At 37.1% G+C, this 17,386-nt stretch overlaps 1 protein-coding gene across 5 annotated transcripts in view; it reads left to right on the top strand.

The window, feature by feature from the left end:
* Positions 1-17,386, top strand: part of LOC134748165 (AMP deaminase 2-like) — a 50,161-nt gene that overhangs the window by 21,130 nt on the left and 11,645 nt on the right. For 4 of the 5 annotated variants that reach the window (XM_063682873.1, XM_063682875.1, XM_063682877.1 and 1 more), the window contains 6 exons: positions 7,137-7,278; positions 14,601-14,745; positions 15,037-15,223; positions 15,519-15,735; positions 16,051-16,176; positions 16,320-16,518. In XM_063682873.1, coding sequence (XP_063538943.1) covers positions 7,137-7,278; positions 14,601-14,745; positions 15,037-15,223; positions 15,519-15,735; positions 16,051-16,176; positions 16,320-16,518 — 1,016 coding nt within the window. Of the gene's footprint in view, positions 1-465; positions 605-7,136; positions 7,279-14,600; positions 14,746-15,036; positions 15,224-15,518; positions 15,736-16,050; positions 16,177-16,319; positions 16,519-17,386 lie in introns of those variants that run through there. The other variant, XM_063682876.1, reaches the window with a different exon arrangement.

Genomic DNA, 17,386 nt, shown 5'->3' with positions numbered 1-17,386 from the left:
TATGAATAGACAGACTGTTGCTGTCGCCGGTCAGCTGTTCCCTCTTTGTTTGCAGAGCAAACACGTTTCCATTGTCGCCGGTTTCGTATTGCGTTACATGGTGAAATATCGCCCCGATTCAATTTAAATCTCAATCTAGTCCAAATAGTATTTCAATAGCACAATTTGCATATCATTTTAGAACAATCTGGTTCAGGTTTCCTTTAAACTGGTAAAATTACTTTGTGCTAAATAGGTAATTGAAATTATTCTAAATCTGAGCGCTGTTTAGTTTTTTACATAGATAAAACACGCTTAAAATTAAAATACTACAATTCTTAGTGAGTTATCATTGTCACGGGCTTTTTATTTATTATTGAGTATTTAAATCTAAGGAAAAGGGTCTCAATACTCTCAATCTAACGTATGTCTCATTGTTATTAATTTTAAGAACAGAAAACTTTTTACAGAAATAAATGTATAAAATCAAGAAGTATTTTTATTAGTGAAATTAAACAATAAAACCCAAGTGTTCGTTGATGGGACAGCAAGATGTATAGCTTCGATAAGGACATATGGCACGTGCAAGGCAGCTCGGAGCTCCAAGACGAGCATGAAGAAGAACGTAACTATAATTTTTAGTACCTTTTTTATTGAGTATTGTCCGATTTTTATGGTGTCTGAAACCATGGGGTCGATTCTTCAATTGGTGTGACCAGCGTTGTCATAATTAATGTATATCGCTGACGTGAAATATTCTGCTGCAGTCGAGCTAATCCTATCAGTCCAATTAGAAAAGCTCTACTAATACTTTACCAACTATTACTTATTCTGTAACTTTACTTAGCCGACTGTGAGAAATAAATGACTGGTTTACTTTATGTCCCGCCCACCACAACCCCCATCATGATGCAGTATCGCGCTAGCTCTGCTAGTATATTTAATGGACTACTTAGATATTTATAAACTGAAATAAATGTCATATACGAAGGAAAAAATGACCAAAGCCTCCAGTGTCCAGAGCTGGAAACGAACCAGCGTACCCCGTTTACCGTTTACCGGACAGGTGCCTGAACCGCTCGGCTATCCGGCCACGGTGGCATGGGTCCATGAATCTAGTATAACTGGATCGGTCATGAGGAGTGGGGGAAAATGACCGAACGGGATAGTCTTATGTATCTTTCAGTAGGAGTAGCAGAGAAAGCGCTGTTATTGTTTGTCCTTGTCATAGTTTCACTTTTCCACCGCTGCCACAACCGAGGTTGTGGCAAACAAATAAGTACGTGACATGTCATGTTTGTTCGTTGCTTGTTTAATTATCGTTGTTTTGTATGAAATTGTGCTTTCTCTTATGAAATATAGTGATGGTTAGCGTTTTGAATGCTTGAACTTTGATAAAATATGGCTGTAATAGCCGCTCTGAGCAAAAATATGAGATCATAACCTTTCACACGTAAGTACGGTATTTTACACCTTTCCCTTAACGCAATATGTGAGAATAACATCGTAAAATTACGTTACACTCAAAGCAATGTAGAATCAAACGATTTCAATAAAAATATCACAATTATTTACGCAAATTAACAAAACATTATTTGTAAAATTATCCGCCCAAATTACGTAGGTAGGTAAGAGTCTGAGGTCAGCCATTTTTAAACTTCTTCTTAATTTAGCTGCATAACAATCATGTTAGGGATACCAGATGAAAATATCATAATTTTATGGGTAATTTTGACCTCGAAGTTTTTTCTTACTTCTAATTCCAATAAATAAATAAACAATGTTGTGAAGATTAAATGTGGTGTACATTAATTGGTGTGATTGCGATTTGTGATTTCTTTAAATTAAAACCCATAATACATTTTATTTTACGTTTTATTTACTAAACATGTTTAGTTTTGTACCACCTGCGCGAATTATAGGAGGTATTTCATTGTTTATACGCCTAAAAAGAACGGCCCATTGACATTTTATTTAACAATTTTTTAATACCGTCAAACAAGCTAACTTTGCCTCCAGGGTAATCGCCCCAACGTGATATCAAATATTGGGGTAATTTTTACCAATATGGTATCCCCACGTTTATGACGTCATCTATGTCTATCCCTTACGGGCGCACGCGTATAGCTGGTCTATGTAATGCTAGGTCTATGCATGGGTCGAAATTTCCAAGTATATGACAATTCCCGAAGGCTTGTGGCGCCCCCTGGAGGCTGACTGACTGGAGGCTTTGGTCATTTTTTCCTTCGTATATGACATTTATTTCAGTTTATAGTTTAAATAGTAGTGTGTCTACTTGAAAAACCACAAATTAAAATATTTTCATAGTAATTTAATTTGTTCTTAGAGTACTTAGATATTTATTCGTGCATGAGACATTATTTTCTTAATATCGCTTTTAAAGGCATTTTTAATAAGATTTAAGATGAAGTCTGTAATATAATAGCGTCATTCCATTATTTATTATCAGATGCTTTCTAAATGATGTAGACACTAATGCACTCTCAATTTTTCTTTTTTAACTAGAACCTGCGTTGATTTAGTTTATATAATTGTGACAGTTATAGCCAGTCATAAATATTATAAATTTCATACAAATAATATAATAGCAGCCCGGCTAAAGTGGGACTGGGCTGGTCATGTCTGCCGAATGCCGAGCGAGCTACGCTATGGGCCAAAATCGCCACAGTGGCAGCCTGGCTCAAAACGAGGATCTGGCAGACCACGTCGGCGATGGCGGGACGAACTCCTTTTTAAAGGAATGGCCAGACTGCACAGGATCGGGAAGACTGTAAAAAGTGGGGGGAGGCCTTTGCCCAGCAGTGGGACATTATAGGCTCCTAATAATAATAAATAAATATATAAATAAAAATATATCATGTTCAGTGAAATGAAACCACTCTAAATTCGGCACAAAGCGAACTATGCAGCTAATTAGTGAATCCAACTGCGTACGCCCGCGAACCGCGATGTGAATGGGCAATTAGCGCCTGTTCGATCGAATGTTGTGTTGTGTCATTTACTGTGTGGTCACTGTGTGACCTCATACTCAGTCGCGTGGCAAGACGCAACTTAGTTTCTCGTACATGCCTTCCAATCCAAGAATCCTTTAAGGTATATCAGAAGGATGTTTGACAATCCTTGCACATAACGTATTGCTAATTTGTTATAATTTCTAGATTTTTGCACAACACAAGATTTTTGATTGTTATCGTAATCTCTTCTTATTTTGCGTCACGTTTTGTCCTCGACATTGAATATTATATTTAATTGTATTTTTATCGAGACGATTTATATGGATTATTTTAGAACTCATGAAGCGCAACGTATAATAATCAGAAGACATAATAAGCACGATCGATTGCTTGCACATGTCAGGTGTTTCATTACTCTGTTAAGTTGACGGAATGATTGGAATGATAATTTCATCATTACGAGGGACTCGCACGCTATCGCGTCTTTGCGTCAACAATTCACGCGTCAACTTGTTCGATTGACTTGATTGGTCTCTCACTGATTATTCGCATTCGCAATTAGGTTTAAAGTGATAATCCTCAATTAAAATACATTTTCTGATCTTCGCTGATCAAAAAAATTCAAATACGTGTTATTAAATAAATAAAGAATATATTTTTTTTATTGAATCAGTTCCGCGTAATGTTACAACGTGGTCTCATATTATACGCTTAGACTGATTTAATTTCGTGAAATATTATAGAATCACCAATATTCCGTTATCTAGTTTCCTTTGTTTAAGCATATTAAGTAGTAATACTTACCTGACCAGGTAATCAAAGATGGAATAGGGAGGTTGTATGGTTTTGACGTTGCCGTTAATTATCCCTTTATAGCTTATGGCTCGTTTGTATGGTAGTTAATCGAACTTTATCATTGTTAGCACCGCGCCGGTCCCTTTGTGGAATATTATAGTAAATATGTAGGTCGTCCCACAAAATTTTACAAAATCTTAAATGAAAATTGTGAACTTCCCAGAGAGTAGTTTCCTCGTTTTGATTTATCCCTGTTGCATAATATAATTGAATTTAAATCCGATTGAATCAATCGTTATGAGACCCCATATAATAAAAAGCCAAACATAGAGTTTTAATGGTTGTAGAGTCAGGACCAAGCAAACCCTGCAATAAAAAAGTGTGGCGATGTCGACTAATGTTAAATTTCTATTATTTTTAGGGTTCCGTATCCAAAGGATAAAAACAGGACCCTATTACCAAGACTCCAATGTCCGTCTGTCTATCACGAGGCTGTATCTCATGAACCATGATAGATAGACAGTTGAAATTTTCACAGATGTTGTATTCCTGTTGCCGCTATAACAACAAATACTAAAAACAATAGATACGGAACCTTTCGTGCGCGAGTCCGGTTTTTTAAAATGAAAATGAAGTTGATAATGACACCCCTGTTCAATTAAAGTCGGTGCAAAGTTAGCTTAGACGAACTATAATTGAATACCACTTTATCTCGTTTTCAACCCATCAAGTTCGCAGTACATATTAAATGAAAAAATAAAGGAATCTGCAATGCCATGAAATGTAAAACCAGTCACGTCCGTAATCCGGTAAACGAGCGCCCATGTTTGTGTCACGGTCATGGTTTATAGACCACTCTAGCTTGCAAGGGCAGAAATAAGCTGGATTTCTTTGAAAGGATATTCAGTTCGTAATAAAATGTATGTGTCTTAGTGCTAAGTGTATTGATATTTGTGGTATTTTCTATAAAAAGGGACCTTATTGTCGATGGCGCTTACGCCATTATAAATAAACGATGCTTCGATATAAATACAATACTGTGCGGCGTAAGCGCCATCGACAATAAGGTCCCTTTTCATAGAAAATGCGCTATTTCATCTATCCATCAACATTCGTCACAAATTATCTCCTTTCACAGCCTAAGTTCCTTTTTACTCGCGTATGTACCATCGCCCACACTGTTAGAACTAACTACTGTTAGAACTAACTTAGTTTGATACTTGTTTAATAGTTTGCCACAATTTTTATCTAGATATAATTTTCTGTGTGAGTTAGATGCAATACCACGGATGTACAGGTTACAGTGAAAATATCCTTGGACAAACTTCATGCATGAATATTGTTGTAAATAAATTATATATAAGACCCGTGAAACGTACATTTTAAAAGGTATTGTTTATGTTATCATATAGCATGATACTTTAGTAACATCAATTGGTGCTTATAAAATCTAAAGAACAAAAACTGGAAGAGCGATGTATTTGGACAAGACAGGTTACAGTAAAAAGTGATACTTTTTATTATTTTTAAATATAAGTATTAAATTTAAATACAAATAATTACTTGGCCTCGATAAGCATTGTTTTTGTTTATGTATAAATATTTTTTTACATATGAAAAACCGAAAATAAGCATACATTAAATTCAAAAACTCGATGACAGGTTAAGATGCCACTCTTTTGAGATTCACTCAGTTGTACTTACATCGGTGGACCTTATGCCTTTTGTAATAATAGATGTACAGCTAGGAGTGTTGCTGTTTGTACCTACTACCTATACCTAGGTTACATTTTGTACAACAAGACCAAATAAAACTAATAAGAAATGTACAACAATTGTACATTGTTCGCATTTTAAATGCAATAGGAGATATTTAAATAAAAAGCAGCAAAAAAACCCGGACAAGTGCGAGTCGGACTCGCCCACCGAGGGTTCCGTACTTTTTAGTATTTGTTGTTGTAGCGGCAACAGATATACATCATCTGTGAAAATTTCAACTGTCTAGCTATCACGGTTCATAAGATACATCCTGGTGACAGACAGACAGACAGACGGACAGCGGAGTCTTAGTAATAGGGTCCCGTTTTTACCCTTTGGGTACGGAACCCTAAAAAGCAAAATCATGGTGACCCTACATATTTTGACACGTTTGATTTCGATGACGATATTGAGTCCTTATTTGAATTTAATTATTTATTTTATTATATTATCATTCTTATTCGTTCTAATCAAAAGTATATATATGAAATAAGCAATTAAGGTCATATGGGGTAAGAGAAACCCACATAACCTTAATTAATTTAGATACAGGAACTTGATGGATTATACCCTAATTGATTCGGTCAAGTTATGTTCTAATGTACGGGGAAGACAAATAAATTATAGCCAGCATTAAATGAACGTAGTATGACACCTTGGGGTATGGTGCTTTACGCACACTAGCGTCCCCTCCCCTACCCCTGACTCGACCCCCCCTTTTAGCATGAAATATGTCCCGGTTGACGGTTTTTTTTAAATCTTTGAGAAAAGTATTAGAGTTAGGAAAAAAATGTCAAGGTAAGAAATAATCCATAATAAATTTTAAACAAAAAAGTTTATATGCAACTTTTTGGTAAGACTTACCATATTCATGTATTAACTTGTTGAATTCAATATAACCAAAATATAACATAAGTACTAAGTGATAGTACTGAAAGAAATCGTATGGGAAAACTAGCTTGTACCAGCGGTAAATTTTGTCGAAGTTGATTTAGATATAACATGAATATGGTGCATCATATCAAAAAAATTAATATAACCTTTTTTGTTGAGAATTTAATAAGGATTATTTCTTTCATTGACAATTATTTCCTATATTGTATACTTTCCCCAAAAAATAATCAAAATTGACAACCAGGACATATTTCACGTTAAAAGGGGGGTGCGTCTGGGGGAGGGGGTGGGACACTAGTGTGCGTAAAGCACCATACCCAAAGGTAGTATCATACTACATTCATTTCAAGCTATAATTTGTTTTTCAAAAAACACAATTAGACCGAATCATAATTACCTATATTGGCTATATTTACAATTAATTATTGTTATAAACTGAAATAAATGTCATATACTAAGAAAAAGTGACCAAAAAAATAACGACCTTTGCCGCTGTGGCCCAGTGGCCGATGGCACAGGCACCTGCCGCGATAGCAGAGGACGCTGGTTCGATTCCAGCCTGGGGCACTGGAGGTCACTTTTTCTTAGTATATGACATTTATTTCAGTTTATAATTTATATAGTAGTGTTTCTAAAGTATTTTCTGAAAATAATATAATTTGTTCTAATACTTCTAACAGCAATTATTGTTAATTTTCAGTAGTACCCACACTCACAATTTTTTTTGTCGTACAGGCAGCGAGAGCCCGACAGCTGCAGTAGGGGCGGAGGCTCCCCGCGAGCTGCCCAATGAATTGTCAGCGCCCTACGAGGTGCCGCAGTTCCCCATCGAGCAGATCGAGAAGAAGCTGCTCATTCAGAGACAGCTCAATGTCAAGTAAGTGTTCAATATTCTGCACATCGCGTTTTCTGGTTGGATTTGAAACTGTTTAATAAAAGTCTCTCTGGGCAGGCGTGGCGTGGATCACTCCGCGATTTCGTCGCGTCGCTATTACGCTACAAGTTACAACCGCCCACACCAATTTTGGTGTCTAGCCATAGTAGTTGCCACGCACCGCTACGGAACGGACGCCTGCTCGCGCTTGCGTCATATAAAAATTGGCTATTTCATACATTTTGGCTGGTCTGATTGATGTTTTGTATGGGAGTCAATTTTTTTTCGCGATTTCGGAATTAGACTCGTCCATAAACGAATTAGCGTCAACCTCGCTCAAGGAACGAGGAAATTCAGTATTAGTTAGCTTATTGGCTGGCCATGGCCGCTGCAAATATGATGGGAAATTAAATATGTACTAACGCAATGTATTTTCGATATAAAAAAAACTTGTGCTAGCTTTTTTGTCGACGTACTTATCTCTGCACAGCTCTCTCACACAGCAACAACTCGATAGGTTTGCGTTGTTTTAGAGTTCATATGGCGATATTAGCTCCATCTTCAGGTTAGCTCACTCACATAAAGTATGCATAAATCGCGCATAAATATGAAATGCACCTGCAAGTAAAATTTCAGTTTAATCCAACACCGAAAAATGGGTCAAATATAAGATAACAGAAAAGTCATCATCATCATGTCAGCCGATAGACGTCCACTGCTGGACATAGGCCTCCCCCAAGGCTCGCCACTCCGACCGATCCTGTGCCGCTCGGTTCTGGAGTGGCGTTCGCGTACCGGAAGACGAATTGCTGGTAGGCCTCCAACGAGATGGACCGACGACCTGGTGAAGGTCGCGGGAATTCGGTGGAACTGAAAAGTAAAACTAAACAAAACTTGACAAACTAGGAGTGGATTTTAAATAACCATGAATCATTCAAAACTCTAAGTGCATTTTAAAGTTGCTATATGTTTTGTTAGTTGGCTTGCATTTCCTCGCTAATGGCTTCTACGTATTGCACCTTTTAGTCATAATTGCTTCTAGGAATTACGTCAGCAAACTAGTTTTCAATTAAGTTAAAATTGTTCAAGTTCTGTAATAATATGCTTCGCGGAGTGCGAGTTATAATTTTTGAATAATACTTATTTTCTAAGAAAAGATACACATCAGAAACAATTTAGAAGATGAATTGAGTCCCTAAAGCCAACAGCGCCTAAGCAGGAAAATGCCATGGTCCTGTCCCTTTCATCAATTAGAGAGTCCTGATGCCCATATGAACCAGATAAAGATTATTATATTGGGTAATTATGATTAGTTCAGTAATGTCAAAAATTAAAAGAAAAGCATTATCACTGCAAGAAAAAGTACCTAACCATATTAAAAAACTAAAATAAATAATTACTTTAAGTAAAACAGAAAATATATTGTTATTTAATACCAACATAAACAGAATTTATTTATCTCACCAAATTTAAGTACCTACCCTAATGTTGATTTATAATCTTTGTTGTGTCTTCCATTCTAAATAAACAAATTACATGAAATAACACGCTTTGTTTGCTTAGTCCCCTCAGCATCGTCTTAAGCGGATTCTATTTGTATTACTAATGACACCCTCTGGTGTTGAGGTTGTCCATGGGCGACGGTAATCGCATACCATCAAGCGATTTGCTCGTTTGCCTCCTATATCATAAGAAAAATACTGGATAGCCTCTAGTGCAGCTATAGTTATTAATATCAACATTAATATTAAGCTTAGAATAAATTTAAAAGTGGAAAAATTACTGCCTTGGGTGAGACGCGAACTCACGGTCTCTGGTTAATTATAGTTATAACATCGATCGCAGACGTTTCTGCTTGTTAAAAATTAACATTAATATTACTTTGCTGGTGCCCTAATAGGTTTTTTTTTATTAATTTCAAAAAAGTATGGTACAATAAAACTTATACTAAGTTCGCCAAACTTGCGTTGTATGTATGTATATAAATCAAAACTTTATTTACCCAAGTATTTTACTAAAACAAAAAACCGGCCAAGTGGCAGTTTAGCTCACGCACAAAGGGTTCATAATCATAATCATAATCATTTATTGTATAATATGAATATTACATGTCAGTTCCGTACCATTACGCAAAAAACGGCAAGAAATATCGCGTTTGTTGTATGGGAGCCCTACTTAAATATTTATTTTATTCTGTTTTTAGTATTTGTTGCTATAGCGGCAACAGAAATACATCATCTGTGAAAATTTCAACTGTCTAGCTATCACGGTTCATGAGATACAGCCTGGTGACAGACGGACAGACAGCGGAGTCTTAGTTATAGTCCCGTTTTTACCCTTTGGGTACGAAACCCTAAAAAGAGTAACTAGTTCTATTAGAGCCATAAAAGAGCCTGTCACATATTTCGCGGTAATTATTGCAGGGGCCCATTTCTCAAATGGTATTAGTCTAATATTATTAGTCCACGAACGGTCAAATCGTATGGGTTACCATGGCGACGCACTAATAATATTAGACTAATACCGTTCGAGAAATGGGCCCCAGATTGTACAAGGTTAGATTAATATTATAAACTTTTTTAATTTAATTGGATATTAATAATAACACCCCCCTGCTTGCATGTGACGTGACGTGACGGAAATACCTACACATATCTGGCCGCAGGCTGCTAATTCGATTTGCACAGGCCTTGAACTTGGGAAACATATTGCTGCTGCCTAAATGCCAGCCCGCAATACTCGTGTTTTAGACGAATATTGTTTTAAAGTATGTTTAATGCATTTGAACGTATTCTAGCTAAGCAGCATATGTGTGATAAAATTGGGTTCAACTAGGTTTACTAATAATATGAGTAAGTAAGTAATTAGTCATACTTAGTTTAGTTTAATTATTGTATTTATTTTTGTGGGAGTTGAGGATAAACTTTTGAGGGAACACCAAATAATAGAGAGTTGGAGAGGGGCTGGGACTGGTTTTTATTTTTAATTTTGCGTAATTTATGAATGATTTCAGGGGACTTCTTTCATACTGTATTTTTCTTTCTAATGTGTTCTCACTGCCAAGGTGAAAAGTTCTATACAAGAGACTTTTTTAACACTTTTTGCCTTACTGGCTAACTCAAGATTCTAAAATCTAAATTAAAATTGTATTGTATGTAAAATCTTTAGTTTGCTCAGGACTTAAAATCAGCAGTCGCAACAAAAACTAACCTTGCTCTCTTGTTGCACAAATTAATTCAATATCATTTTACGAGCAATTCGTCTGTCACACAACACGACAAGACAAGACAAATAAACGGATATTAGATTCATAAAAACTAGAGAGATGAGCAGTTAAGTATCGGTATTATTAGTCAGTAATTGGATCAACCTTGATGCGGCAGTAACCCTTACGCGGGGGTGTCATTTGTAATGTGATTGCGATTCGGAGCGCAGGCTTGCGAGTCTGCACTTGACTTTGCACGTTACAAATAAGTTTTGGCACCGTGTTGTGACCTTCTGACGAGTGTTCTTTTCATTATCACTAGGTACCAGGGTAGACAAGGATTTTTTTAAAGAAATTTTAGATATTATACCTAATATGTGTTATATATGATTAATGGGTGAAATATATTTAATTAAAATTATTTGATAGTGACAGGATTGTTGAATATATATATACCTATATAATTTTTGGGTGGTTTTTATATTAAAACATGTTTGGAAGTAAAAGTGAATGTAAGAAGTGGACTTTGTCTCGGAGATGTAGGTGAGTGTTGTTTGTGTGGAAGTAGTCAGATACTCATTTACTTAATAATATAAATAAAAAATCACAGTAATTATTTTTGTACAGCTTTGTTAAAGCAGTTATATAAGTAGGTATTAAAACAATGTAATTGGACATGGGACTGTCTCTGAATTTTCACAATCATGGTTATAAGAAGATTGTTTGGTTGATTTTATTTAAAGGGGCCCACTGACTATCAGCAAAGATAGATATAACTCCGTAATAGATGGATACAGTCTAAGGAAAAAACGTGCCTCGAAAATCAAGAAAATTTGATTCTCGTTCAGAGGGCGCTACTAGCTTTGGCCTACTGTCGTATAGATGGCGTTGACGGTTTCGTTTGTTATTTAACAATTTTAACGCATATCAGTGAAAGAACATGAGTCAAAAATTCAAAAACATAAAAATAATTAATGCAAATAAAAAAAATCATTTATCCATATTTAAATACATTTTATCGTATTTTTATAAATATTCATTTTTAGTTTTAACAAAATTTACTATGACAGTACCGCTCTAGTACAAGTTACTCTATGCTATCAGTCCGCCGGACGATATCGGCCTGTCAGTTAGAACAAAAATTTGACAGTTCCGAACAACTGACAATATCGTCCGGCGGACTGATAGTCAGTGGGCCCCCTTAAAGTTCAATATTGTCGAGTGTGCCTTGTTTCAAATACCGGTAGATTATTCATGTTCTTTTTGAAAATGATTATATTTTTAACAAGCAGAAACGTCTGCGGACGATGTTATTAATGCGGAGGCCGTGAGTTCAAGTCTCACCCAAGGCAGTAATTTTTCCACTTCTAAATGTATACAATTTGTTGCTTGTTCTATGTTCAAAATGTCAAATGATATTTCAAAAGCTCAGAAATATAAACAGATTTCCCACATACATTCAGCCCGTCAGATATATTTAAAATGTCAAATGATATTTTATAAGTTCAGAAATATTATCAGATTTCCCAGATACATTCAGCCCGTCAGATATGTTCAAAATGTCAAATGATATTTCAAAAGTTCAGAAATATAATCAGATTTCCCAGATACATTCAGCCCGTCAGATATGTTCAAAATGTCTTATGATATTTCAAAAGTTCAGAAATATAATCAGATTCCTCAGATACATTCAGCCCGTCAGATAAAATAAATATAGAATGAGTCGAGAGACTCGAGAGGATTGAAAAATGTACGAGTAATAAAACTATCCTCAATGCAAATTTTAGATGAGATAACTCGAAACGAAACGTCGGTATGTATTATAAATTCAATTTAGTATACGCGATACAAACGCGATATAATCCGTTTTCATAGTTTTATTTCATGAGTAACTATCGCGGTAACCGAAGACAATATTATGAGATAACTTTCGTTAAAGTCGACACTTAGAAACAGTTAAAAAAATCTTCTTTTCATAAAAATTAATACATAGGTTTACATAATAATAATATTCATTTAAGTTGAATAATATTTATTTAAGTTGAATAATGTAGACTGTAACATCAATATAATTTTAATATAGTTTAGTATAGTATAGTTTAGTAGGTTCGTATAGTTTTATTTAATTTTTTTATTTGGAAAGCAAACAGAAATTAGTGATATGAGCAGGAGATGAGTTTACAAATACACATTAAGGACATTCACTTATTTCCTTAACAGGTCTCACTAAAACATGTAATGGAAATATACTACACTTAAACTACTCTTAGGGTACTAATTACAATTACCAATTTACTAACACTAGGTGCAAGCTCATCAAACAAAATTATTAATACTAAGGGAGAAAGAGCCAAAGTAAAGAAAAAAATATTAATTTAGTATAGTTTTTATTAATATAGTTTTGGTTTAGCTGGATTGGTATATTTTAACCAAATAATGAAATCGGCAATCCTGCACATCAACATAATGTATAACTTATATGTTGAGCAGAAGCTGAGGCAAATAAAGCTTACTGCATCAAACTCGCCTAGCTATGCGTAATCTGAATACTCGTCCGATAAGCGTGGGCGCTGACATTGATATGGGAGCTTTTCACTGCAGCGGGCTTAGCACGGTAGCATTTTTATCGCCTGTCACCATGTCTGTCACGTTCTAACAACGCCGCACTTAACGTAGGTAAGTAGGTAACTTTCGCACTTAACGTAGGTAAGTGCGAAAGTGACAGGCATAGTGACAGGTGATAGAAATGCAACCATCATGTTGAGTTGCTGACACCGCAGGAGGACATTATCAACGCTCAGCGAGCACGGGCGAATTAAGAGTAGGCTCATTTGTCGAGACGAGCTAGCAAAGCGCCCTCTCTTTTGCACTTTTGTATGCAACTGAAAGAAACAAAAGAAATTAAGGTCGTTGGGTGTAAACTCTAAACAGTTACACGAAGTTGTTACGGAGATCTACTAACACTGGTTAGGAAGAGAACGGAAATCGCCTGCGTTAGCGAACTAACGATAATGTAATAGAGCTTTTATAGAGAAATGCCACGTGTAGATAACTGAACGTTAGTCTTCTAGTCGTTATGATAGTTACATTATTAATAATTAGTTTTGAATGATTCACGGTTAGTTTCACTAGACTTATATTGACCGGGATATAGACCTCAGCCCATAAATAATACAAAAGGTAATCACGGTCTATATCCCGGTCAATATAAGTCATTATTAATAGTCGATATTTGACATACATAATTTATTTGGCAAATGTGCCATAGGGCAAAAATGCTTATTTACGTTAGAAGTTTTTTGGCAGATATATAATACTTAGCCTAGCCTTATCTTATAATTTCGGGAGCCCTTGCTAGTTGCTACACTTCGACCCATAGGGATCTTTTTATTACCCCCTTAAGCCTAGCCTACTCTAATAGTAGGTAGTTATAATCAAATAATTCCTTTAACCCAGAAATAAAGGCTAATATTTTATTATTTACAGAGGATGTAAATAGCCGAGCTAAATTACTGTGTAAACAGAGCTAGCTCACAAACATTGTTATCATTAATCATTACAACAGCCAATGACCGCTGAGTCTTCCTCGCATAGATATCGATTTTAGTGAGACGAGCAATGCATTGATATAGAACTGTTTTAATTGATAAGCTGCCCGGCGGGTTAATGTTAAACTTTATGGACTCTATATAGTTAGGCTTTTTAATATAAAACTGTGTCCATATGAATTGATGATAGTACGTTGTACTTCGCTCCGTCAATTATCTTATGCACCGCTCACATGTACGTGTCGATAAGTCGAGGGTTAGGGATTAGTTGGGATTAGTAAGTCGGATCCAACTAGTAAAGTAGGTATTATCTGGATCTGGACCAGATTTAACGGATCTTCGGAAAATACTTATGGAGACGCGCGTGCATTTCAAGAATGGTTTAACATTGCTGTTATTGTTTAGTGAAATGTACACTTGTACATTCAATTGAATCAAGGTGTAAAATACTCGTATCCATGGGATCAATTTAGCATTTGTGTATACGACTTTATTTGGTGCCTACTTATTTTGAACTTCTGGACTTTTGGACTTGGACTTGGATGGTTGGTTAAATACATGCCTTTTTCCAGGGCTGCAGAATGTGGTCAATCAGTCCGTTCGTTCGGCGGCAGCGAGGCGGGAGCCCTGCTGGAGGAGCGCAGGGACGACTTCGAACACGACATGGTCATGCCGCACTTCCAGCGCGTCGCCATCAGCGGGGAAGACACGTCTGGGGTAAGTCGACTGATATGTCACGTGTTCATGCAACACCTTTAAAACGTAAAATACACGTGGTCCGAGTTGACGGTACGTTTACCTAGTGAAGTGTTCAGCGTGCTGTGTGTGAAGACAGCTAGAGTCGGACCAAGGTTTGCATGACATTGCAATGTTTGTTGCCCTGGCTGGTGGCAAGTATGCCTCCTGCATTGCGCTCGTGGCTCTGTATTTCTTCTTTTTTCATAATAAGACTGTAATCTTACTCTGCTTTACTTGAAAAACAATCAAATTTTTTACTCCTTTTCTCAGGTACCCTTGGAAGACTTGCAACAAGCCTCCTCGTACCTGGTGCAGGCACTAGATATCCGCAAGCGCTACATGGAGATGTCACATCAGAGCTTCTGCACCATCACTGCGCGGTTCCTGCGCAACATGGACCCTGACGCTCCCGCCAACCACGCGCCCTACACCAAGGGTCCTAGTGGACATATAGCAGGTACGGTATCGTGTTCAGTACTCTGGGAAGACCTGCAGCAGGACTTTAAGCGAAATTACTAACATAGATTAGTGTTTGTTAAAGCTTTAAAGCTCTCGAGTGTACGTTTTTGTTCAGTCGTTCCCTCGAGTGTTAAGCACTTTGAGCATTATGGCCCTCATCCTAAGTTTTTTCACCAACGAGCTGTCGCCAACTCGCCAGTCTTGAGCCATTATTACTTTGTGGCGCTCGTACTTGTGATATTTGTACTATAAAGTAAAAAAACCTGTTCTACATAAAGCTAGTTTGCTTCCAGATCACGTAGTCCACCCACCGTTCAGGGACAAGGATCCCTGGGAATGCCACATGCCCGAGCCGAAGGACTACACCATACGCTCCGACCGCGGCATCTTCAACCTGTACACTAAGTCTGCAGAGGGCCAGGAGACCCGAGTACCTTACGAGTACATACCACTGTCGGAGTTCATTCAGGACATGAATACTATGTGCAACATGATGGCGGATGGACCGCTGTGAGTATTTGTTCCCTGAATATTTTGATGTTATAATTTTGCACCTATTTTCAAAGTTTAGAACTTCAGTTCTCCAATCTTTGATAGTCACATTCTTCGCTGCGGATAATCAACGTTGAAAACCGTCATAGGACGGTATTTCCCATGATCTGTCAAGTTGCTTCGATAGCGATAAGTTAAAGTACCTCATCGTATACGATTATGTGATGTCAGACACAATTAACACTTCCGCTTTAACGTAAATCTTTCAAAATAATCCTTTTTACTTAAAACTTGGTTGAATTTCGACCTAATTTCTTCATCTTTTGCCTTCAGGAAGTCCTTCTGCTACCGGCGACTGTCCTACCTGTCGTCTAAGTTTCAGCTGCATGTGCTGCTCAACGAGCTGCGGGAGCTAGCTTCACAAAAGGCTGTGCCACATCGCGACTTCTACAACATCAGGTCAGTGCCATCGTCTAACTGTTGGCAAAAACTCGAGTTGTTTGATGTCGTCTTTCAAAAACGGCTGTTTCAAACTATCTCTATTCTTTTAAACTGGCTAGTTTTCAAAATGAAGATGATGTAACTGATCCCTGTTCTTACAGAAAAGTGGACACCCACATCCACGCAGCATCCTGCATGAACCAGAAGCATTTACTTCGTTTCATCAAGAAGACCCTCAAGAATCACGCAGACGAGGTGGTTACGCTGCATAAGGGCGTGCCCATGACCCTCAAGGCCGTGTTCCAGTCCATGAACCTTAGTACTTATGACTTGACTGTGGATATGCTGGATGTGCATGCGGTAAGTGCTTCGAAGTTTATAATTCTTTAAACCAAAAAATCTAGTGGACACCAGACCAGATTACCTATTGGTAGACGATTTAGTACCATATCCTATAGGAGTCAAAGAAAAAGTACCTAAGCCTTTGGCTGGGCTTACCCGTTCAGAAATTGCACCCTGCCACTCAATCCTGCTTTTTATCGTGAAAACCTATTAAGTCCAGAAGTGATCATGGGCTCATTTCTCGAACGGTATTAGTCTAATATTATTAGTGTGTGGCCATGGTAACCCATACGATTTGACAGTTCGTGGACTAATAATATTACTCTAATACCGTTTGAAAAAGGAGCCCCAGGAGCCGTTTACGAACGGCGCCGTCATTCTATAAACGCGAAGCGGTTTGCAAATTGCCGAAAGCAATTTGTTAGTGCGCTTAATAGCGTCAACGTCAAACGTTGTGGGTTTCGTTAGGGTGACCATGGCTTAAAAAAACTTATACTTCACAACCTAACTAGGCTTCGCGGGGCTCCGTTTAGTTATGTTGTGAAGGAAATATTTTTTGAAAAGAAACAGTCCGACGAACTCCAGATTTGATGGACACCCCAGCGTATTCATAGTTTTGATGTGCAGCAGTGATGTGTTAGTAATTTCCCGCGGCATTTTGGTCGAATTAGTTCTTTAATTTTCCACGCGTGGCGCTGTACATCAAAACTATGAAAAACGCTGGGGTGTCCATCAAATATGGAGTTCGTCGGACTGTTTCTTTACAAAAACAATTCACTCGCAACTTAACTAGACGGAAAGAGGGGCTCCTATTTCTGGGCGGTTGTTTGTAAACGTCGGATTCTTACAATTTGCCTGCGACATAGCCATCAAACTATGTAAATAA

This window comes from Cydia strobilella, chromosome 16 (assembly GCF_947568885.1).
Source record: "Cydia strobilella chromosome 16, ilCydStro3.1, whole genome shotgun sequence".
Lineage (NCBI taxonomy): Eukaryota > Metazoa > Arthropoda > Insecta > Lepidoptera > Tortricidae > Cydia > Cydia strobilella.
This window is presented reverse-complemented; position numbering and strand designations above follow the sequence as displayed.